Source organism: Astyanax mexicanus, chromosome 1 (genome assembly GCF_023375975.1).
Source record: "Astyanax mexicanus isolate ESR-SI-001 chromosome 1, AstMex3_surface, whole genome shotgun sequence".
Lineage (NCBI taxonomy): Eukaryota > Metazoa > Chordata > Actinopteri > Characiformes > Acestrorhamphidae > Astyanax > Astyanax mexicanus.
The window spans coordinates 83,375,531-83,395,512 of NC_064408.1; the positions used below are offsets into that span (position 1 = coordinate 83,375,531).

General features: G+C 38.6%; 1 protein-coding gene across 1 annotated transcript in view; it reads right to left on the reverse strand.

The window, feature by feature from the left end:
• arid1b (AT rich interactive domain 1B (SWI1-like)) overlaps window positions 1-19,982 on the reverse strand; it is a 92,111-nt gene that overhangs the window by 57,877 nt on the left and 14,252 nt on the right. Inside the window, exons 4-5 of the mRNA XM_049484606.1 lie at window positions 17,491-17,631; window positions 7,795-7,905 (exon numbers count right to left, since the gene is read on the reverse strand). Of these exons, the coding sequence (XP_049340563.1) occupies window positions 7,795-7,905; window positions 17,491-17,631 (252 nt within the window). The remainder of the gene's footprint in view (window positions 1-7,794; window positions 7,906-17,490; window positions 17,632-19,982) is intronic.

Below are 19,982 nucleotides of genomic sequence, written 5' to 3' on the forward strand. Positions count from 1 at the left end.
TTCAACAGAGCATTAAAAGGTGGTCAGAAGGCTGTGGGATTTAAATCCAAAAACTGAAGCGCACTCTAGGTTGTAGCCTTGGGCAAAGATTTGAACCCAAACCGAGATGTTATTCTGTTGGTGACGGTGTTCTGCTCCCAGACTAGGTATTGTTAGGCAGCAAAATGACAAATTATCCAGTAAGCAAATCAATATCAGTATTGTAACTGATCTTTCGGTAAATATTGCTTCAGACCAACTGTGGGCTACAGCAGTCTGTATCACTTCGTTACAAAGTGCAGATAAACAACTGTATATTGAAAAGGAGAGGGTAAATTTCTATATGATGAATGGGTGGAGCTGAACTACTGCAGGGTAATGGGGTGGTGCTAAACAGCTATTAGGAGGATGAATGGATGGAGCTAAACGGCTGCAGAATTAATTGTTGAAAATAATTTCTATTAGAAAAACAAGTGGGTGGAGCTAAATTGCTGTAGGATGAACTGGTAGAGATAATTGCTGTTAGAAGGATAATTTGGTAGAGATAACTAGCATTAGAAGGATGAACTGGTAGAGATAATTGCTGTTAGAAGGATAATTTGGTAGAGATAACTAGCATTAGAAGGATGAATGGGTAGAGATAATTGCTATTAGAAGAATGAATGGGTGGGGCTAAACTGCTGTAGGATGAATTGGCAGAGATAACTGCTGTTACATTTGTGTATGGTAGAGCTAAACTGTTTTATAAAGAGTTAATGGGTGGTGCTAAACTGCGCAGAATTAATTGTCAGAAATATTTGCTTTTAGAAGGATGAGTGGGGGGGGGCTAAACTGCTGCTAGAAGCGTGAACTGGTGGAGCTAACTAGCATTAAAAGGATGAATGAGAAGGGTAATTGCTATTAGAACATGAATGGTGGAGCTAAACTGCTTTGTGAAGAATTAACGGGTAGAGCTAAACTGATAAAGGATGAATTGTCTGAGATAACAACTATTATTGAGGTGAATGGGTGAAGCTAAACTGCTGCAGAATAAAGGACTGAAGATAAATTTGCATCAGAAGCCTGAATGGGCGGAGCTTAACTGCTGTAGACTTAATGCAACTCTGGATAGCAATGCTCATAATATAGAGAAAAAGGGTTGAAGAGGGACAGAAATAAAGGAAGAAGAGAAGAAAAAGTTGTGCACCACTGACACCAGAAAGACATTCCGAAATATTGATGGTCGTCTTTGAAAGTTGGTTAAAGCGTCCTTTCTTCCATTGGCTGGACCACTGTGATGAGTTCTGCTCTGTGTTTGGCTGTAAAAGCCGCTGACCCACAGCACACTGCTTTATGAAGCTCATGAGTGGAGCATAAAACACAGAGCGACGCTGTGAATCCAGGCCCTGACAGAATGCAAATGCAGTCTGTGGCAGGAGTGTAATTCTGCAGCGTGACACTGACAGTCAGTCAGAGAGACAGTTCGGCCATTCTCTACTAGATTAACAGCTGTAGCCTGCAGGTCCAACACATTAGACACTTCATACAGGGTGAAGGACAGGGACTATTTCACTATCTGCTCTGTGCTTAAAACTGCCGGTGGCCAATGTGACAAAATGTTATCTTCATTTTGACAAATTATAATACAAAGTCATTCACAGGTATGGTCAGGACATCCAGACCCATGAACAACTGCAGATATCACAAATGACAGATCTGGGACAACAGTTGAGAGCCTGTTAAAAAAATGTTTCTGTTTTTTTCTTTAAAAAGTTCTATGCATCTATGCAAACCCTATACTAACTTTTACCTAGTGTGTTCATTATTAAAATCACAATGTTGGATGTACAACTGGTTCATGTTAGTTGCTCAGATAATTAGATAAATGAGGGTTTTTTGAAGAGCATTATGGCTATGTGGGAAGAGAAAGATGAGAAGGTGGTAAAACTTTAGGACGGAGTTTGAAAAGCTTTCTCTGGACACAGGAAGCAATAGAGTCAGGAAAGAGAGGGAGGGGCATAAGAGAAGTTCAGAGAATTTATAGGACGTTAGATTGGAATGGGGAGGAGCTTCAGGCCTGTTCCTCCTCCCAAAACTTAGTTAATTCATAACACTATGTGAGAATTGGTATTTGGTGCTTTGAGCCACACCTTGATAAGGACATGCTTTACACATGCATTTCTGGACAAGCTGAGATATACAGAAGCATAACGTAAAGTGAAAGAAGCACATAGACCAACACAGTACAGTAATAATACAGAATTTTACACAAATATCTCTGGTTAAACTTTGGTAAAGTAGCCAGGTATAAATGCTTGTGTGAACTGTGGAATGCGGTTTAACCAAAGTTACATGCATACAGTGCAGTAAGCAGCATGCAAAGCCTGGAGAAGAAATGAACAGAACTGCTATTCTCTCTATTACAGGTCAGCTGAGCATAAAACCAAATGATTTTGAAGCTGCTATTTTAAAGGTAAAAATGCTACATAAATGTTGTGCAGCCTAATGTGTTGCATTAATTGAGTTTTCACTTAAAATATGAGAATAAGAATGAACACTAGCAGTCAGTGAGACATGCAGAGATGTAATAATGCCGGTAAGGAAGAAAAAAAAAAAAAAGAATTGAATACAGTGTAATGTATGTGGGTTGTATTGTTGGGTAAGGGCTAAATTAAATGTCCTTACAGTGAAACTGTGGACAGGCATTTTAAGTAGTACAGATCAGTGGGGTGGTGTTCTCGCAGTGGGCCTACTGGGCTCCAACTCAAAGTATCCATTTAAGCACAGTGGGGCACAATGAGATCAGTTTCACTCCTTTGAACTTCCTGACTTAGATTTTTATGAAGTCCCTCTCTAATAGCCTAAAACCTTACACTGCAACAATTTACACAAACCTGTAAATATTTTATGGGCTGTTAAGAGATGTACACAAGGGATAACAGCGAGTAGAAGAAGGAGGAGGTGATAATGATGAAGATAATGATTATGATGATGAAGATGGAGATGATGATATCCCAGGCATAATTTTAGCTCTTTTAACAGCAGATAATTTATTTTTTTTGAGGTTCAAGAGAGGATCTGTTGTGCTTTCTATCAGCTCGCCAGCTCTCTTCAGTTCTAATTCTGTCTTTCTTTGGTTTAATGATGCGTAAATGAGTAGATGAACAATGAGGTCATTACAAGACCCCTCTGTTCTTACTGTAGAATGATTAGACTAGGAGAAGTATATTGATGCTGTATATTAGAATAGATATTTTTTCTCGCTGCTTACAATTCAAAAGAAAAAAATATATAAAGTACTGCTGCTTTAAAAAATAATGACTGAGGTAAGTTAATATTTCCACCAATAGAATAACAATTTCACTTGATAATATAAAAAAAATCTGGCAACAAATATGGTAATACCTTATATTAATCCTGTATTCATAATGCCTTTTTGGCATACATTTAACCTTGTCATAAGCTTGTATAGTAAGTCATATGTACAGCACCATACATAGCATGTTATAAAGTACAAAAACGTGACTTTATAAAAGTGAGGTTTCATAATTCCTTAAAATAATCGGTTCTTAACAACACTGTACATACTAATATTAGGCATTATAAAACATTGCTTTATAAAGTCAGATACTGTGTCATGTATCTTACTATACACACTTACAAGTTATTATATAAGCATACATTATATGGAATTTTGTAAGCAATATAATGCATTATAAATGCATTCCCAATGCATAGAGAATACAGGATTCATATGAAGTGTGAATATGAAGCTACACTGCCTGAACCCTGACCAACACTGACTCAACTCCATAACACCAGTCAATGAATTCCTTTTTTTCCAAAGCAAAGATACTAGATATGAAAAGCTGAATCCTGGCGCATCTCAAACACAATGTGTCTCAAACACGCTCTCCACATCCATTAGAGCTGCTGATAGAAGGTCAGGCTCTCAGAGGAGGGTCTTCTTCTAACACTGAATAACTCCAGCCTGACACCGGGGCGAGCTTCCAGCCTTTCAAAAATAAACTGCAAATTGCTGTTCAAAGACGTTTACACATCATGCCTCTCGATCAGGCTTCCTCTGGGGCCTGCCAGCCTTGATGAGGTGGATTATATTTCATGTTTTATTTTGTGTGGGTTTTTTTTCTCCTCTTTGCTCGCTCTTCCTCTCTCTCTTTCTTACAACATCACTGTGGATTTCATGGGGATTCCTCGGTTCAGAACATGTAACCACAAAGAGCCCAGGGGCAGCAGAAGACTTATAGAGAAGAAACAAAACATACAGAGAAAAAAGTATGCTTTCTTTAGATGTGCAAATGTAAAGAACTCTCATTTTCCTTTTTTATGCTTATAAAGAATGTGCAGATGCACTTTCCTCACAGACGTAAGATCCACGCAATTTTCCTCCGCTGAAGAAATCGCTCGGCGCAGAGCAAAATCCCATGATTTTCCATTCATAAAGAAAAAAAAAAAAACAAACAGCTCGCTGATTATAAATTCCATTAGAAGAATAATTTGATGAGACATCAATAGAAGTGCTGTGCACATCCATGAGTGGGCTAATACTCGACATGTCTCCATGGCAACGCCATCAGCAGCAACCCAGACTTCAAAGCCTGAGCTCAGACTTCAGAGGCAGAGCTGAAGGAACACTCACTGTGTGCAAGTGTGTGTGTGTGTGTGTGTGTGTGAACGCGAGAAAGAGAGAGAGAGAGAGAGAGAGAGAGAGAGAGAAATATAGAGAGAGACTTAAGTGACAGTCACAACAATAACGTCTTCTATTTAACAGCTGAAACCAGAGTTTTGAAACCCCTGTCTAGTATAAAGATTGAGAGAGAGAGAGAGCATCAGAGAGAGAGACCATCAGAGAGAGAGATAGAGCATAAAAGAGAGAGAGAGAGAGTGAGAGAGCGAGCATCAGAGAGAGAGAGAGAAATAGAAAAGGTGAGACCAATAAAGAGAAATAGAGAGAGCATCAGAGAGAAGAGAGAGACAGTATCAGAGAGTGAAAGACAATCAGAGAGAGAGAGAAGAGAGAAACAGCATCAGAGAGAGAAAGACAATTAGAGAGAGAGAGAGAGCTTCAGAGAGAGAGACCATTAGAGAGAGAGAAAGAAAGTGAGCATTGAAGAGGGAGAAAAAGAGAGAGAGATATATAGATAGAGAAAGAGAGATGGAAGAGAAATACAGAGAAATACAGAGAGATGAAGAGAGACTGTCAGAGTGAGGGAGCTGAGGGAATGATGAAACCTGCTTGATAAATATTCAGTCATTGTGATGTTTAAATCATTAATGTTTAATGAATCGGTCGCTGTACGTAAAAACAGTGGCCTTCAGTTACACTTCAGGTTTGATCTGTAGTAGCTTCACAGTTGACAGTCTGAGTCACAGGATGCTAAGCGTTAGCCGCAGAGAGCAACGCTCACACACTTTTCCGTTTCACTCCTCCTCCTCCTTCTTGGCAGCGTTCGTTCAGTGGGCCATTGGGCCAGAGTGACACACAGAGTGAATTAAAAATAGCTCAGCAGAGAAAACCCACTGTATTAAAACACTGTTACCTGTGCAGTCCTACAGTAAAGGAGTATAATGAAAATGGCAGTTAAAGTCCTGTTAGACCATTAGCCTGACAGACCATTATCCACTGGCTGGACAGTAGGAAAAGATAATATGGCAAAAATGTTTTTTGTTTTTTTTCCCCTCAAACTTTTACATTCTACTCAATATTTGGAAATATTGGATTGTAATATTGGATTAACACAATGATTCACCTCATTTACTAAAAGTTTATTTAAAAACTGTTAATTTAACATCAATTTATTTTGAGTCTCCTACCTTATTGGGTATTTGACTAAGCAAATAGGGTAAAACTGGACTAAAACAATGAAAAACTGGTTCTGACCATAGCTTATGCTGTTTGATATGATATATATATTATTAAACAATGATGTCAAAAACAGAGGTAAAAGGGCACTGAGTGGAGTGAGGATTGCCAGTTTGAATATTGGATCATGCTGCTTGCCATCAGCAGCCAGAGTCAGAGAGAACAGACTTTGCCATGAGGAAATAGGGTAAAATGTGAAAAATGATATGAAGAAAAAAAAAAAAACTTGGACAGTGATTCCAAAGCTTTTCCTGCACATAGTTTTAATGGAACATGCAGGTCAATGTTATGGAAGTAGTTAAATTACCTCAAAAGCTTACTGTGGTGCATTGTACAACATATCATCAAACTTTCAAAATGGCCTACATTTATATTTCATTTGTAGTGTTATAGCTCAACCCCAGTTGATGCTTATAGAAAAGGAAAAATACAAAAAGCCACCAAAATAAGCACATCTAGACCCTACAGAACCCAAATGATGATAATCCCAATATACTTAAAATGCTAAATCTTTACAAAAAAAAAAAAAAAACATTCTTAAAAATAAAGGTTCCATGGCAGTTCTCGGCTGGGCTATACATTTGGGAAATACATAATGTGATGGTTCTTCACGTTCACACCTACGAAAGAGGCTCTTTAAAGAATCATCCATGCAAAGATTATTTCACATAACCAAATGTGTGTTTTAGCTTAAGTGCAACATGAGTGCAATGTCTTTACTGCTTCATACTGAAAACCATATCAACCAGTTCTGCTCCCTAAAACTAAAATATAAACTGCGTATGCTCCGATAAGTCTGATAGGCTTGGAGGGCCAATGAGTCCACTCTGACTGAGAGGCTGATCGTCCAATGGTGCGCTGACAGCTTAGTGGAGAGCAGCGTGAGCGGAGGAAGTGGTGCAGTCAGACAGGAATGCACAGCCTCGCTCTTTCCCTTCCTTCCTTTCTCGCTCCCTCTCACTCAATACAGAAACACTCGGCATAAAAAAGCTAATTTTTAGCACATTTTACAGCAAACAAATGTGTGAGAACATTTATAATACTAATAATCAGACCTGTATGGTCTTGACTATGTTAAAAGTACAATTAAAACGCATCTCTGTGATTGCATCATTTCATTACATAGCTAGATATAAAAAATATATTTCTATTCGATGTACACTCTGTATTAGGGCTGGGCGATGTGGTCTTAAAATAATAATCTCTTAGCGATATGATAAAACTATATTTTTGTTTTGATGTTAAAAGAAATAATTTTTATTGACAAAAATAGGTACTTAATATAATACAATAACACCAATGCATTAAATATAAATTAACTTACAGGGGTTTTTCAGCTCTGCAAGTACAGACCAGAGTTTGTTGAGTTGCCTTTCCAGGTGTTGTGCCATATTCTGCCTACTTGCCAGACTGCATTTAATGGGTGAAAGCAGCTTCTCTCAATTTCCTATAACTGCTCAAAAAGTCCAAACCAGGCAAAAACAGACAAAACAGACAATGGTTGATCCAGACTGAGATCAACTCGTTTGGTTGAACCAAATTTTGATCCTTTGGTCCGTACCATGGTTCATGACCCCTTTCATATCTGCTATTTTGGTTCGGATCCAGACCAAACAAGGCAGTTATGAAAACACCCTTAGAGCTGAAAATTCTCAAAAAGTTTCTCAGAAACTTTCTCTCTGCTTGGAATTAACGTCATTAATCTTTCTTTTCTTGAATGGAAGCTATCCATGAAGAACAAAACAAAAATCTGATATTTCTAATAAAATACCAAATGTGCCACTAGACAGGAGGCCTGTCAGCCTGTGAGGGTTAAGAGCCCTTCTCAAGTATTTCAGACACCATCTGGACACAAATATACTTAAAAAGATAAACTGATCCATAAATAAATAATACATAAATAAAGAATACTACAGTGCCCAGTGTAAGAAATTACAGTGACAGTAACTCACTGGAAGGCTGGACGGTCGATCTTGCTGGTTCAGACCCATCTCATCATGATTTGGCTTCCCAGGAGTTATAGCAGGCTGACCTCGGTTACCATAACCCTCCTGTGGAGCGTCCTGAAGAGACACAGAGGGACATAAAAAGAGAATATTTGGTAAATAGTTAAATAGTTCGATAGAGAGAGAAAATATGCTACCTGACTGGTATTAGCATCAGCAGATAAACAGTTTATCTTCGGACATTAAAAAGTGGTATGCAGCCACCGCTAATCTTTATCAGTCACCTTAATGGTACTGAACATGTCTGAACAATACATTAATTGCTATTTTTATAAATATATATATTTTTTTGTGTATACTGTACTGTCCAAAGCCAAGTATAAACTAGACTGGTGAAAAGCCTCCCAGCACTGAGCTGTGGTGCAGTGGAGCTCCATCAATACTGCTGGGATGAGCTGGAGTGGTGTTTGTGATGCAGATGTAATCACCCAACATCAGTAACCGACCGCACCAATCCTCTCATGACTGAACGCAATCAAATCCCAGCAGCATCTAATGTAAAGCCTTCCCACATAATCAGATGCTCTTGCTGAACATAATATCATTATGTGTGCTGTAAAATCTAGGCTTCAGCAGAGGCAGCACAGACCTTCCTATCAATGGAGCATTTACCTCTATAGTATTATACTTGTATTTGTTGAAAATGACATTTTTTGAGAATCACTGCTTCAGCATGACTGCCTTATGACATAACTGTGCAAACTTGCCCTGAAGCAACAAATAAAAAAATATGTAAAGTAAAAGAAAAAACAAACACCCAAAATAGGCTCCTAAATAGACTTTCACAATATATTTCTTTAAATATTAAAACATTTAGGGGTGCAGTGTAATAATCAAAAAAGTGGTTTGTTGCCTGAATGCAACACCCTACCATATAGGGTTAAAGCTCCTCCTCAGAAATCATTTGCATATATCTAAATCTGTCTGAGCAAGCTGTACTGAAAAAGCAAGCATGTGGTTAAAATAATATGAAAATATGATTAAAAAGAAAAACAATTCAAACTTATTATGTAAAAATGAGGGCTGTCAACATTAATGCATTAATTTATACAGTTAATCTGGACACATTAACATGTTAATTTTATGTGACAAAATTGACTGAGCTTGGTAACGCATTAGCAGTTTTATTTAGCGATAACACAACAATGCTTACTGTTGATTTCAGAAGGTAGAGTATCTTTTATTTATGCTGACGTTTATGCTCTCTCTTTCTATCAGACTGACGTGGTCATGCACACACATACACACACAGCTGACTGCACTTTCCTTTTTTCAAGCTGCTGAAGGTGTGGAATATGGAGCTACACTAGCGTTTTTCTCCTCCATTAAAACTCTGGGAATATTATAATACAGTGTTGGTGCAATAAGCTTTTCACCACAAATGAAGAAAGAATGGTCACCAAAGGTCTCAAAGGATAGACCACATGCCACTGTGAAGTAAAAAATTCCACCACTGGTGTCTAACTGTAGATACATTAAGAGTGAGGGTGGGCACAGAGACTGTAAAAAAGATGGACGCTGTGTCGCCGTTCCCATTCATTCAATGAAAATGAAGCCAACATCTTCCGCCATGTTGGCGATCCTGAAACCCGAGTCTGCGCAGTAGAGACCAGAGGAGGGAGAAAGACTGTGGAGAGACAGCCCACTCATTTAAATGACCCCGCCTGAGGGCTGCCTCGCGGTCACAGGCTGCAGAGTGGAGCGGATAACCAGCCCTTTTACAATAACCACACTTTTTTGAATAAAGCTGAATAACGTTTTAAAAAACGAATTCTGTGGGGATATAAAAAATTGACAATATGAGCAGTAGTTACACTAGCTGTTGCATTTAAATAATGGAGGTAGAATTACAGTATATTGGGGAAAAAACGTGATTGAAAGTTGTCTGTTTTGCCATTGAAACTTATGGGGATGGGTGGGGTTACACAGCTTTCTGAAACCGAACAGCAGGGAGCGCTCGACCTGTGGTGGCTTCACTTTTGAGAAACAATGCTCTGTCCAGCTATACACAGTCTATGGGTGGGCACCAGGTTATCAAATGTAATAATCAGCCACAATGTCAATATCAGGGTCAGAACAGTAATTACATTTATTACTGTATATTTATTACCATTTATTGGAGAATAACCAACTGTCTTTTGGTGTAGTGTGTACTGTGCACGCTGAGAGAACCAAGTCATCGAATCTGGATGAATTTTGGATTTATTCAGAGGGAAGACTGAATCTGCTGCTGCATCATTACATACAGTCAGATGGGACACACTCCACTTTCCCGGACAATAACACACTCAGGTAGAAGAATTCTGAGACAGAGAGAGAGAGAGAGAGAGAGAGAGAGAGAGCGCGCGCTCTTAGAGCCGGCCATGTGTTTGAATCACCAGTGTACACAGCCTCCGCTCTCTTGTGTAACCCATTCAAAAGGTAGAGGGGGGAGGTGAGTAGTAGTAGTAGTAGAGGGGAAAAATTCCAAACGAGCCACAGTCCGACATTTATTTAGACTCGTGTGTGTGTGTGTGTGTGTGTGTATACGAGTGCTGTGATAACTGGGTCACGGCCAGGTCACACCCACAGGCTGCTGTTTACACTCTGGCCATGACATCACAACTGCGGCATGCTCTGAGGGAACCAAAACAGCTGCTTCATCTGCGATATAAAAAAAAAAAAAAAAAAACACTCAACACAGTCCAGAGAGAAAAGGAGCAAGCGAAAGAGAGAGAGGACCACTGAAACGTGGGGATGGAAGGCATCAGCAGAAAAGTATGCAGTGTGTGAGAGGCCTCAATTCTCCCTCCTGTGTAACAGATGTGTCCTCGGAGTACGGAAAAGTGATACCACTGATTTTCTCCTCAAACCAACATCAATTTTAAAAATCTTTTTAAAAAGTTTTCACTAAAGAGCAGTTTTAAACTAACATCAAACTAACATGATTTATCATCAAGCCCAGATGCAGTCAATATATTCAAGACCTGTCTGATTGTATAGGTTACCACAGGAAGCTAATGTTGCTAACACTGGACTCGCACCATAAACACACACCAAAGCCTAATTTATCTGCTATGGAAACAACTTTAAAAAGTAATAAAGCAAAATTGATAAACATTTAAGCTCAAGTTGAAACACCCTGCTTTGTAGCACTATTTCCCTTTGAACTGGATTGTTACGCGTAGAATTATAGTGCATACTGTGCTGAGGTAAAATTTGTTCTCATCATTTAAAATTGTCAACACAACTTAGGTATGAGAAGTTTTTTTGTTTAGTTTTCTATCGATAAGGATATTTTTAGAGTCTAGAAAACATTTCTGGCTTTAGTACCGTATTTTACAAACTATAAGGTGCAGCGGATTCTAAGGCACACTATCAATGAACATCAATATTCTGGTCCATTTTCATACATAAGGCACATCGGATTATAAGGTGCATTTTAGGCGACAATAGTAAGGAACAAGGGTGTCGTCATGTTTCGCTTCTAATTCAAGCAGGATATTAATCTACAGAGATTTATCTCCTAAAAAAAAGAGCTGTTTATTTACAGTAAGTTTAGATTTCCTGTGTTTTAGCATGATCTGCACCGCTAGATGCAGATAACAGCAGACGCTAGCCGGTGTTAGCAGCAGAGCTAATCGGTGTTAGCAGCAGCGCTAATCGGTGTTAGCAGCAGCGCTAGCCGGTGTTAGCAGCAGCGCTAGCCACTGTTAGAAGTGCTAAGTATTATTAATTGTCAACAGACAGCAGTACAATGAGGAACCCTGTTATGGTAAGCTAGGGCACATCCAGCTAGCGGTTCTCCCACGTAGATTGTTTTAAGAACACACACGCAGGCTACAGCCCATATAATCACCTCTGAACGCCTAAGGAGCTAGCGCTGCTATACTGATATGAGATATTCAACAATCTCAAATTTGGCCTAAAATTTGACACTTCATATATTAAACATCCCTGCTAAAAAATCCACCTCAAGACCAGCTGGTCATCCATTAGTTAACGAGCTAGCCTACCAGCAAAGTATATGTTTTTTTTATGGATGGCCAGCTGGCCTTGAGTTGAATTTATAGGTAGAAATGCATCTAGGGTCAGCAGACAATTGTGGGAATTTACATACATTTTTGCCAAACTGTTTTTTAAGAGTACCCTAGAATAGAAAAAAACTGTAATAACCATGCCATTAATAGCAATACTGTTAGTATTAATAAATAATTCCAAAGCCCAAAAACTGTTACACTGCATTCTCTAGACAACATATTTACACCTTCAAAATATAGATCCAGTCGACTAGCAAAAATACTGCTAGCTGTAGAGTTAAAATTGGCTAACATGCAAAAAATGCAACAGCCACTTTTTAAAAAGTGTTGCTTTGTTAACATTTTCTCAGACAAGCAAAAACACTATACTGACAGACTCTGTTGGTTAAATAACTGCTGATAGTTAATTTTAGGTAATTGTCTTTAAAAAAGCGGCAGGTGAAGCAGAAATAAATATTATTGTTAATTTCTTAAATCCTATGTGATGGGAAGCTGAAATTAGCTTTTATTTTATAGCATCTTCTATCAGTTGCACCATTTAAGGTGGAGCAGGAAAGTTCTCTAACTAGCTACCTAGACGATCTACCAGCAATTTCATCCCTTCGTAGAGCCAAGGGATGAAATGGGATTTGGGTTTACTCTCTAGACAATCATGGACGCTGAAAGCCAGGAAACGTATCCATGCTAGGCTGAAAACCTAACCTAGCTAAACAGCATTTATCTCCTTTTATCCATTTATAACACTGGCTCCCTCAAATACATACTAGACTATAGCTAACCATATATTACAACAGAAACTGAAAGAAGCACAACAACCTTAGAAAACAAGCTATTATTAGTGAGGTTCAAGGCTAAAAAGATGTAGTGTGTTACTGTGTTGACGTACACAAGGCATTTCCCCATTTTTCAGGATCCCATGATAAAAGGTTAACGCACATGAGATTGTATACATATTTTACTGTGAGAAGGCAAATTAATATTGTGGGCACAAACGTACGCAAACACTGAAATTAATGCTACAGTTTTAGCATGAGATTTTTAGCTATTTTGTGTAATGCTAGGGCCTCACATTCAGGACTGCCTGATTATGAGATACTACACACACACACACACACACACACACACAATATATAATAAATGTAAGCAGAACTACTGCTGCTTATGTACTATAATGAAGGTCTGTTTGTGAAAGCAAACTAGCTATTTTCACACAGACAATTTAATTTGTTTACAGCATCGGTGTGAGCATGATATTGAGTGGGTGTGCTGACAAGAGATCCAAGTTGTTTACAACTAAAGACTCGTCAGATTCATCAAACGTCACTTCCATTTCCTTCATTTCCATGAGAATGAAAAAAAAAGGTATTTTTCCCCCCTCGTTTCATAGCCCAGCTCTGCAGCTCACAGAATAGATGCAACAGAGCAGCAGACACGTAAACATGATCTGAAGGTGATTATCAACTCCATTAATACTGTATTCAATTAATTGTTGACCAAAATTAAATCTTAGGCGGCTTTTAAATATGAAAAACCCTGCTCTTTCTCTATCTGCCTCTCTCCATCTTGGCTCTTGGTTGTTTACTGTTGTTGTGAATCACAGCAGTGGTCACATTGTGAGATTTTGAACCAAATTTATAGCAGGCTGTCTCTCCCAAACCACTAAATTGGCTACTGTGGAGCCCATTCAAAGCTCACAGACTACCAATTTTAGCACACCATCAAAGAATTCCTTCAGCATTTGCATAATGATTTGCATAGTGATGCAACAGCAGTATAATCACAAAAAAATCTAACAGTGTAAACCTGTCGAATACTCCCACATGCCACTGATTGTGACAGAACGGCGGTATGTAAATTGATTGTGTGTGTTTCCTCAGGGGACAGCTTGGGAATGCCTACATTTATATGTCTATAAGTTGTAAGGTGTTATCCTGTGAGTGAGCATGAGGGTATGAACACTGGCCAGTGCTCATGGCAAGATGATGTGATTTATCAGAGTTTGAGCAAGATCTGATATTGGGTGGCAGATGGAAGGGACTTTCTCTTTAGCTTCCATGGGGCATGGCCTTTAGCCGTCATAGAGCATGACATTAGTTCCTGTTTCATGACATTTGTCAGTGTACATTGCACAACGGTCTGAATCATGGTTGTGTCAAAGCCAAATTTAAGTTTACTTTCAACGTTCTCAAGAAATGGCCACTTTTAGACTGAGTTTAATTTATATCTATATTTTTAAAAGCCACTTTTCTCCAATACTAGTCAATGGCAGAATCATCAAATCCCCATTCAGCTGCAGGGTGGGGATTGCTGCAATGCTAAGATAGGACTTAAGGTTCTTTTTTAGAAAACATTAGCCAGCAGTTAGCTATCCGGAGCGCAGCGAACCCTGCAGGGCTGAAAAACACACCGTCTCCATTCATGAAAACATTTACTGGAAAATAAAGTTCTGACTGTCTGCAAGTCTGTGGGCTGGTTGTCTTTTCTCAATCAGTCAGCTGCTGTCCCAACAACAAAATTTAATAGAAACTTGCTAAAAATACATAATTCTATATTAGCAGGCCAAAACATTTAATGCAGTATGCATGTATTTTTTGAAAGTAGATAAAATGGTGGTCATTAAGAGTATGGCATGCTCTCATATTTCTTGCAAGAAGAGAACCAAAGCATGCATAGATGCAACATTAGACATTATCATGTTTCCTGTAAACTAAAATGTGGCCCAATGCTTAGTTTGACACCCATGCTATAAGTAGCGAGACCTCCAGTCCCATTTGAGGATTTTAGGGTACTTAAAAAATGTACAGTACAATGCAGAGAAGTTTTAGGTACATTAATATATAATTTTAAACTATTTCTTTCAGCAATAAGAGTGTTCCTGCTTGTACAAACTTAAATTGTGTGTATTATAAGGTGATTTATCAAAATACAGTGAAATATAACAAGAAATTCTCACTTTAAAGAAAGTAGTTGATATATTGTGAACTAGTTCAAAGGATTTTACCTAGATGATTTATTCAGTAGCTCACCAGGTTTAATATCATCAAACACTGGTTTACCATACTAGGTGAATATATATTTGAATAATACTAGACTGTCATAGGGAGATCTATGAAAATGTTTAATGAATACATTCAAAAAGAAAATAGTATATTTTAAACAAATAATTTGCATTCACTCTAATTTTAGCTATTGACGCTGATATGTTTTTTTGTCTTACATAAATCTGCCCATGTTGAATTAATAACATAATCTAAATGCAGAAGAAACTAGGACTTACCCCAACTTTATCAGAATTAAGCAAGTCTACAAATCTGTCCGACGTGTACTTACATATATTTCCCACCAAACATCTGCAAATATGGATATAACTTCAAAACCATTGTGTTTTAATATACATGGCTTTCCCAATAATGTTAAAATCAATTAAAAAAACAACAGAGGCTGACTTCTGTATCCCGAATCGCAAATACCGGCCCACAGAAAAAAAGAGGTCCTGACTTGCTGGATGGTTACCTTCACCAAGATAACTCTGCCCGTAGGTTCTTCTTTGGCATAGGTCCATAATTTCTCCTCCCAAAAGAATACTCTGTTCCTCACAAGCAGTTCTGGTCACAGTTCAGCTTAACACAGTAAAGCATGAAAGCACAAGGGCAGGTCAGCTTGCCAGTTCAATTTTACACATCACCAACCAGCTAACCATCAGAGGGAGAAAACCTGGCCTTTACTTTTCATACAACTGCAGGTTAGAGCCAGGTGTGAGTGTTTTTACCGAAAGAAGAGCAGAAGCTAGTTAGCAAGCCTTATGCATTAGGGTCTAGCACTGTTAGCCAAGCAGTAAATGCTTAATGTCCAGCACTGAGGTTCTGTGGTGAAAAACATTCACAAACAAAAAAACTTGGGGTGCTGACTGTCTAAGCAGTGGCCCTTTTTTCTGGGACATCACCACAGCCATCCACAGTCAGGAGTCCTAAAGTGGCCTTGCTTTCTCTGGGTCACTTTCTTGTGTTGTTCACTAGTGCAGGCATCTGTTAGCTTAAGCAACAGAACTGCAGAACAGACAGTTAATGTTCTCCTCCAAACATAAGATGATAAGATGAGGTCTAGGAAATGTTTACGAGTGTCAGGGAACTGTGTACTAGTTTCACTCTCACAGTACATTTAGAATGGTGTAATATAGTAGTCCTAGATCCACTGCACCACGTTCTTCATTCGCGCCTCAGTGATTCATAACAAGTGTGTTACAGGCAAACTTACAGGCAAAGTGCAAAAGAAAATATATATTTTATTACATTTATTACATTTAGCCACTTTTATTAATTTTGCCACCTTTTAGCATTCTTTCCTTATACTAAATAGCCTAAAAATTATTATTATTAAAAACTTTTTTCTTTCTTTCCAGCTGGTTGTGATTTATTGTCATAATTTATAACATCTTGGTTCCAAATAAATTCTGAACAAGTAAAGTTATTTTTTTGTCTTTTTCAGCTGAATAATTTTGCAAAATATTCAGTTCATCTGAGGGTTGGGGGGCTGGGGACCAGTCCGAGGACCATAAGCAAAGAACAGTAATAATCAGGGTCCACCTTCTTATTTCTGCCAAATGTGAAATCAGAACAACAACAACAATAAAACTGATAAAAAACTGAATTGCAATATCTTTGGGGCTTGGACATCTCTACATAAATCAGTAGTTAATATTAGAGGTTTTATCAGTATCATTAGATCTTAACACAAAAATAGAAAGTAGTACCAATTTATAGTGAAATATCTACCGGTAAATCAAAACTGAATAGTTCTGCAGTCAAATTAGCAACTTGGATGCGGTGGTGAAACCCTTCCAAATGTTCTTCTCTGTCTTCTGTTCTAATTCTCCACTCTTCTCTTCTCCTCCCTCCTTTCTGTCAGAGACAGTTGGAGTCCAGGCACGCAGGAGGAAAATGGATCTGTTTCTCAGCCTGTCTAACTGTCGTCTGAGAGAAAATGAAAAATCGGGAGGCATAAACAGAAGCTTAGTGATATGAGCTGAGCAGCCGCTGTGCTCTCATTGATACCGTCCACACACCCCTGAGAAATCCACTCAAGGTCAGTTTAATACTGCAGCCTTCACCACAGCCTGCGAGTCTGCGGTGGAACCAAGCACATGAGATGTGTGCAAACCAGAAGGATTGGAAGGCCTTTCATATATTGGCCTTCTCGTCACGCAGAGCTAACAAAATGAGGCGGTTGAACTGTGTTTGTGTGCGGCTTAGGGGTCAGTGGGTGTGCTGTTAGATTGCTAACGCTGCTCTTTTGTTAAAAAAATCTAGCTTTTTTTTTCCTTGAATGTTTGTTTAGTGCTTTTGCCCTTCATTTCTACTTAAACTAGGGTTAAATCATTCACCTGGTGGCCAGATGTGTGCAAACCATGGCAGATTGGCACAACAGGTATGAAAAAAGTCATACAAAAAAAAAAAAAAAAAATGACAGAGGCAAAGTAGTTTAAGATTGTTTTCAGGATCTGAGAAGCAACAAAGTGCAGAAAAAACAATATTAACTGCAAAACCTCAGTTTCAGCTAGATACTGTCATTTATTGTTCAGGTCCTAGCTTTAGCTGAACTGGGTCAGTAGAGCTATTGGCTTTACCTGCTGAGGAGGAGCCCGGGGCTGCATGTAGTGGGGTTGAGAGGGAGCGGCAGGCTGCTGCTGTGGAGGGCTGAAGTACGGAGGCTGTCCCTGCTGGCAGTACCCGCCCATACCCTGCTGCCCGTACTGCGCTGGAACCTGCTGGGGGACAAAACCAGACAGAACCATGAGACAAAAATGAGAAACTGGACTGCTATCCAAAGCAGACCTTTTTAAATATGTTTCTGATGGTTTCTGAGTTTTGCCCTAGCCCAAACACATGGCAGACATATGGATCAGGAGGGATTCCCTGAGGGCAAGTTTTAGAACCACTGATCCAAAGCGATAAAGAAGAAAAACTCATAAATAAAGCTTGATGATAAATGTGGCATATCAATAAAATGTACCTTCCTAATTTTGACCGCAAGTTAATGTAATGAATGTATGTGAATTTTTCTTGGTTCATTAACCAGTGTTCACACAATCTCAATGACATCTGATTATTCAAGTGGTCGTGTTAACTTACGGCAGTCATTGATTTCTTAGATCAAACTACGTTCTAAAAATTTCAGAGATCAGATAGAGAGCTGATCTTAAGCTAATTTTAGTCATTGGATTCCTCAGTTTGTGTATACTCTTAACTTTACTCTGGAATTACTCCACCTGTGTCTGTGTAAAAAAAAAAGACTTGCAAGGATCAGATTACTGATAAATCCTAATGTTCTCCAGTAATCAGATTGGATAGGAGGTGCATGTAATTCTCACACACACTGTGTCATGGAGGACTTTCAGAATCCATTATAAAAAGACATTTTAATTATGGATATACAGATACCACTTTTTCCTTCTGATACTGATGCAAGGTTTTCAAACAACTGCTGATACCGATACCAACTTTGACCAATTTACTCCGCTCAATCTACCAAGTTCTTATTTATCTTTCTTTTAACTTTCCTTTACTATTTTCATATATTTTTTGAAGTTGTTTGCCTATTTTTTTCTACAGTTATAGTTTAGGTTACTTGAAGTTTAACTTTAAGTAGAATTGTATCTGTTGCTGCTCTTTGACTTTGTTATTGTTATTACTTTCATGATTTGCATACATTAAATTCATAATTGTGCACTTAACTTTACAATTTTATTTTTATTTGCCTTCTTTGTTTTATAGCTTATTTTCTAATAATCAAAACGCTTTTTCTTTCATTAATAATTTATATTCTTTGTACTAGCTTGGCTACATTGTAAATGAGGGCCACTCTCAGTGCACACTGGGTTTAAATAAAGGTTGGTTAGTTGATTGAAAGGTGTATATAAATCCTGATGATATTTTTTAAGTTTTATTTTGTCAAAGGCAGTGTTTTGTATCCCAATAAGGTTGAAATACCTTTATTAATGAGTTGAGTAACAGCACATCTGAAAAGTTTAAGTAGGGAAGCATAAGAAAACACTGTGGACTCTCAACCATCATCTAGTGTTGTGCATAAGCGTCAATAACAGCGCCACAGTACTGCCGCTCTCTGTTGCCCAAATAATAGTGTGTGTGAGTGCCAATATCTGCATCAATACTACTGATACAATATCAGATATTATATTCCCTGTCAATAATAGAATAAATAAGTGTAACAATGAATTAGCTAAACACACTAAACTGTGTGTGGTGTGGTTCTGCTGTCCCCAGCACTGACAGCAGCTCATCTCGGTGAAGGAACCGGTGCAGAGAGAGCCATCTGTCGGGAACACTGCTACCATCCCTGATCCCTCATCACTTAATCAGGAGCTTCAGCACACGGGCCACAATCCAAAACCCAAAATCAAGACTGATAGTGCTGCACCTTCCACAGCCTGCTCACAGCGTGAGGGCCCATGATGAGTGATGAGTGGGAGTGGAGGCTGGGGCTTTCCAAGTGTGCATAGTTGACATCGTAATCCACCAAGCCCCCCACCCCTCTCCCCTCCAACCCATTCCCCTCCAAATTCACTCCAAGCTGCCTTATGTAACAGGTTTACAGGAGAACAGCTGGTATTGGCATGCCCCCTTTGCATCATCTGGACTAATTTGCATCCGTCATTCAAGCCAAATAGAAAACAAAAACCAGTCACGATGATGACGGCAGCTCCCCCCCCCCCCCCTCCACCCCCCACCCATCTCCAATTAGTTTACTGGTGTGTCAGCATTTTCACTAGCTCCCACATACATGTTTAAAGGGGAATTTTTGACAAACATTTCTTTCTCAAACCTTTCAAATCATACATATTTATGTTTTTCATTTTGAAGACTGAATCTGAACTTGGATTAGTTAGCTTTTACCACCATTTTCTCAATTTAGTTCACAATAAATCCAAAGTGATTTTAGCCAGCAGTAGCAACAGACTCAGCATTACTTTGTGCATTGAGCTTTGTGGTTGGTTTTTCACAGATTTATTTTTAGTTCCATTATATACAAATATTTATGATTACCTTATCCTTTTACTTACTCGCAATGAAATAAGTTCTATGCATATAAATATTTTGA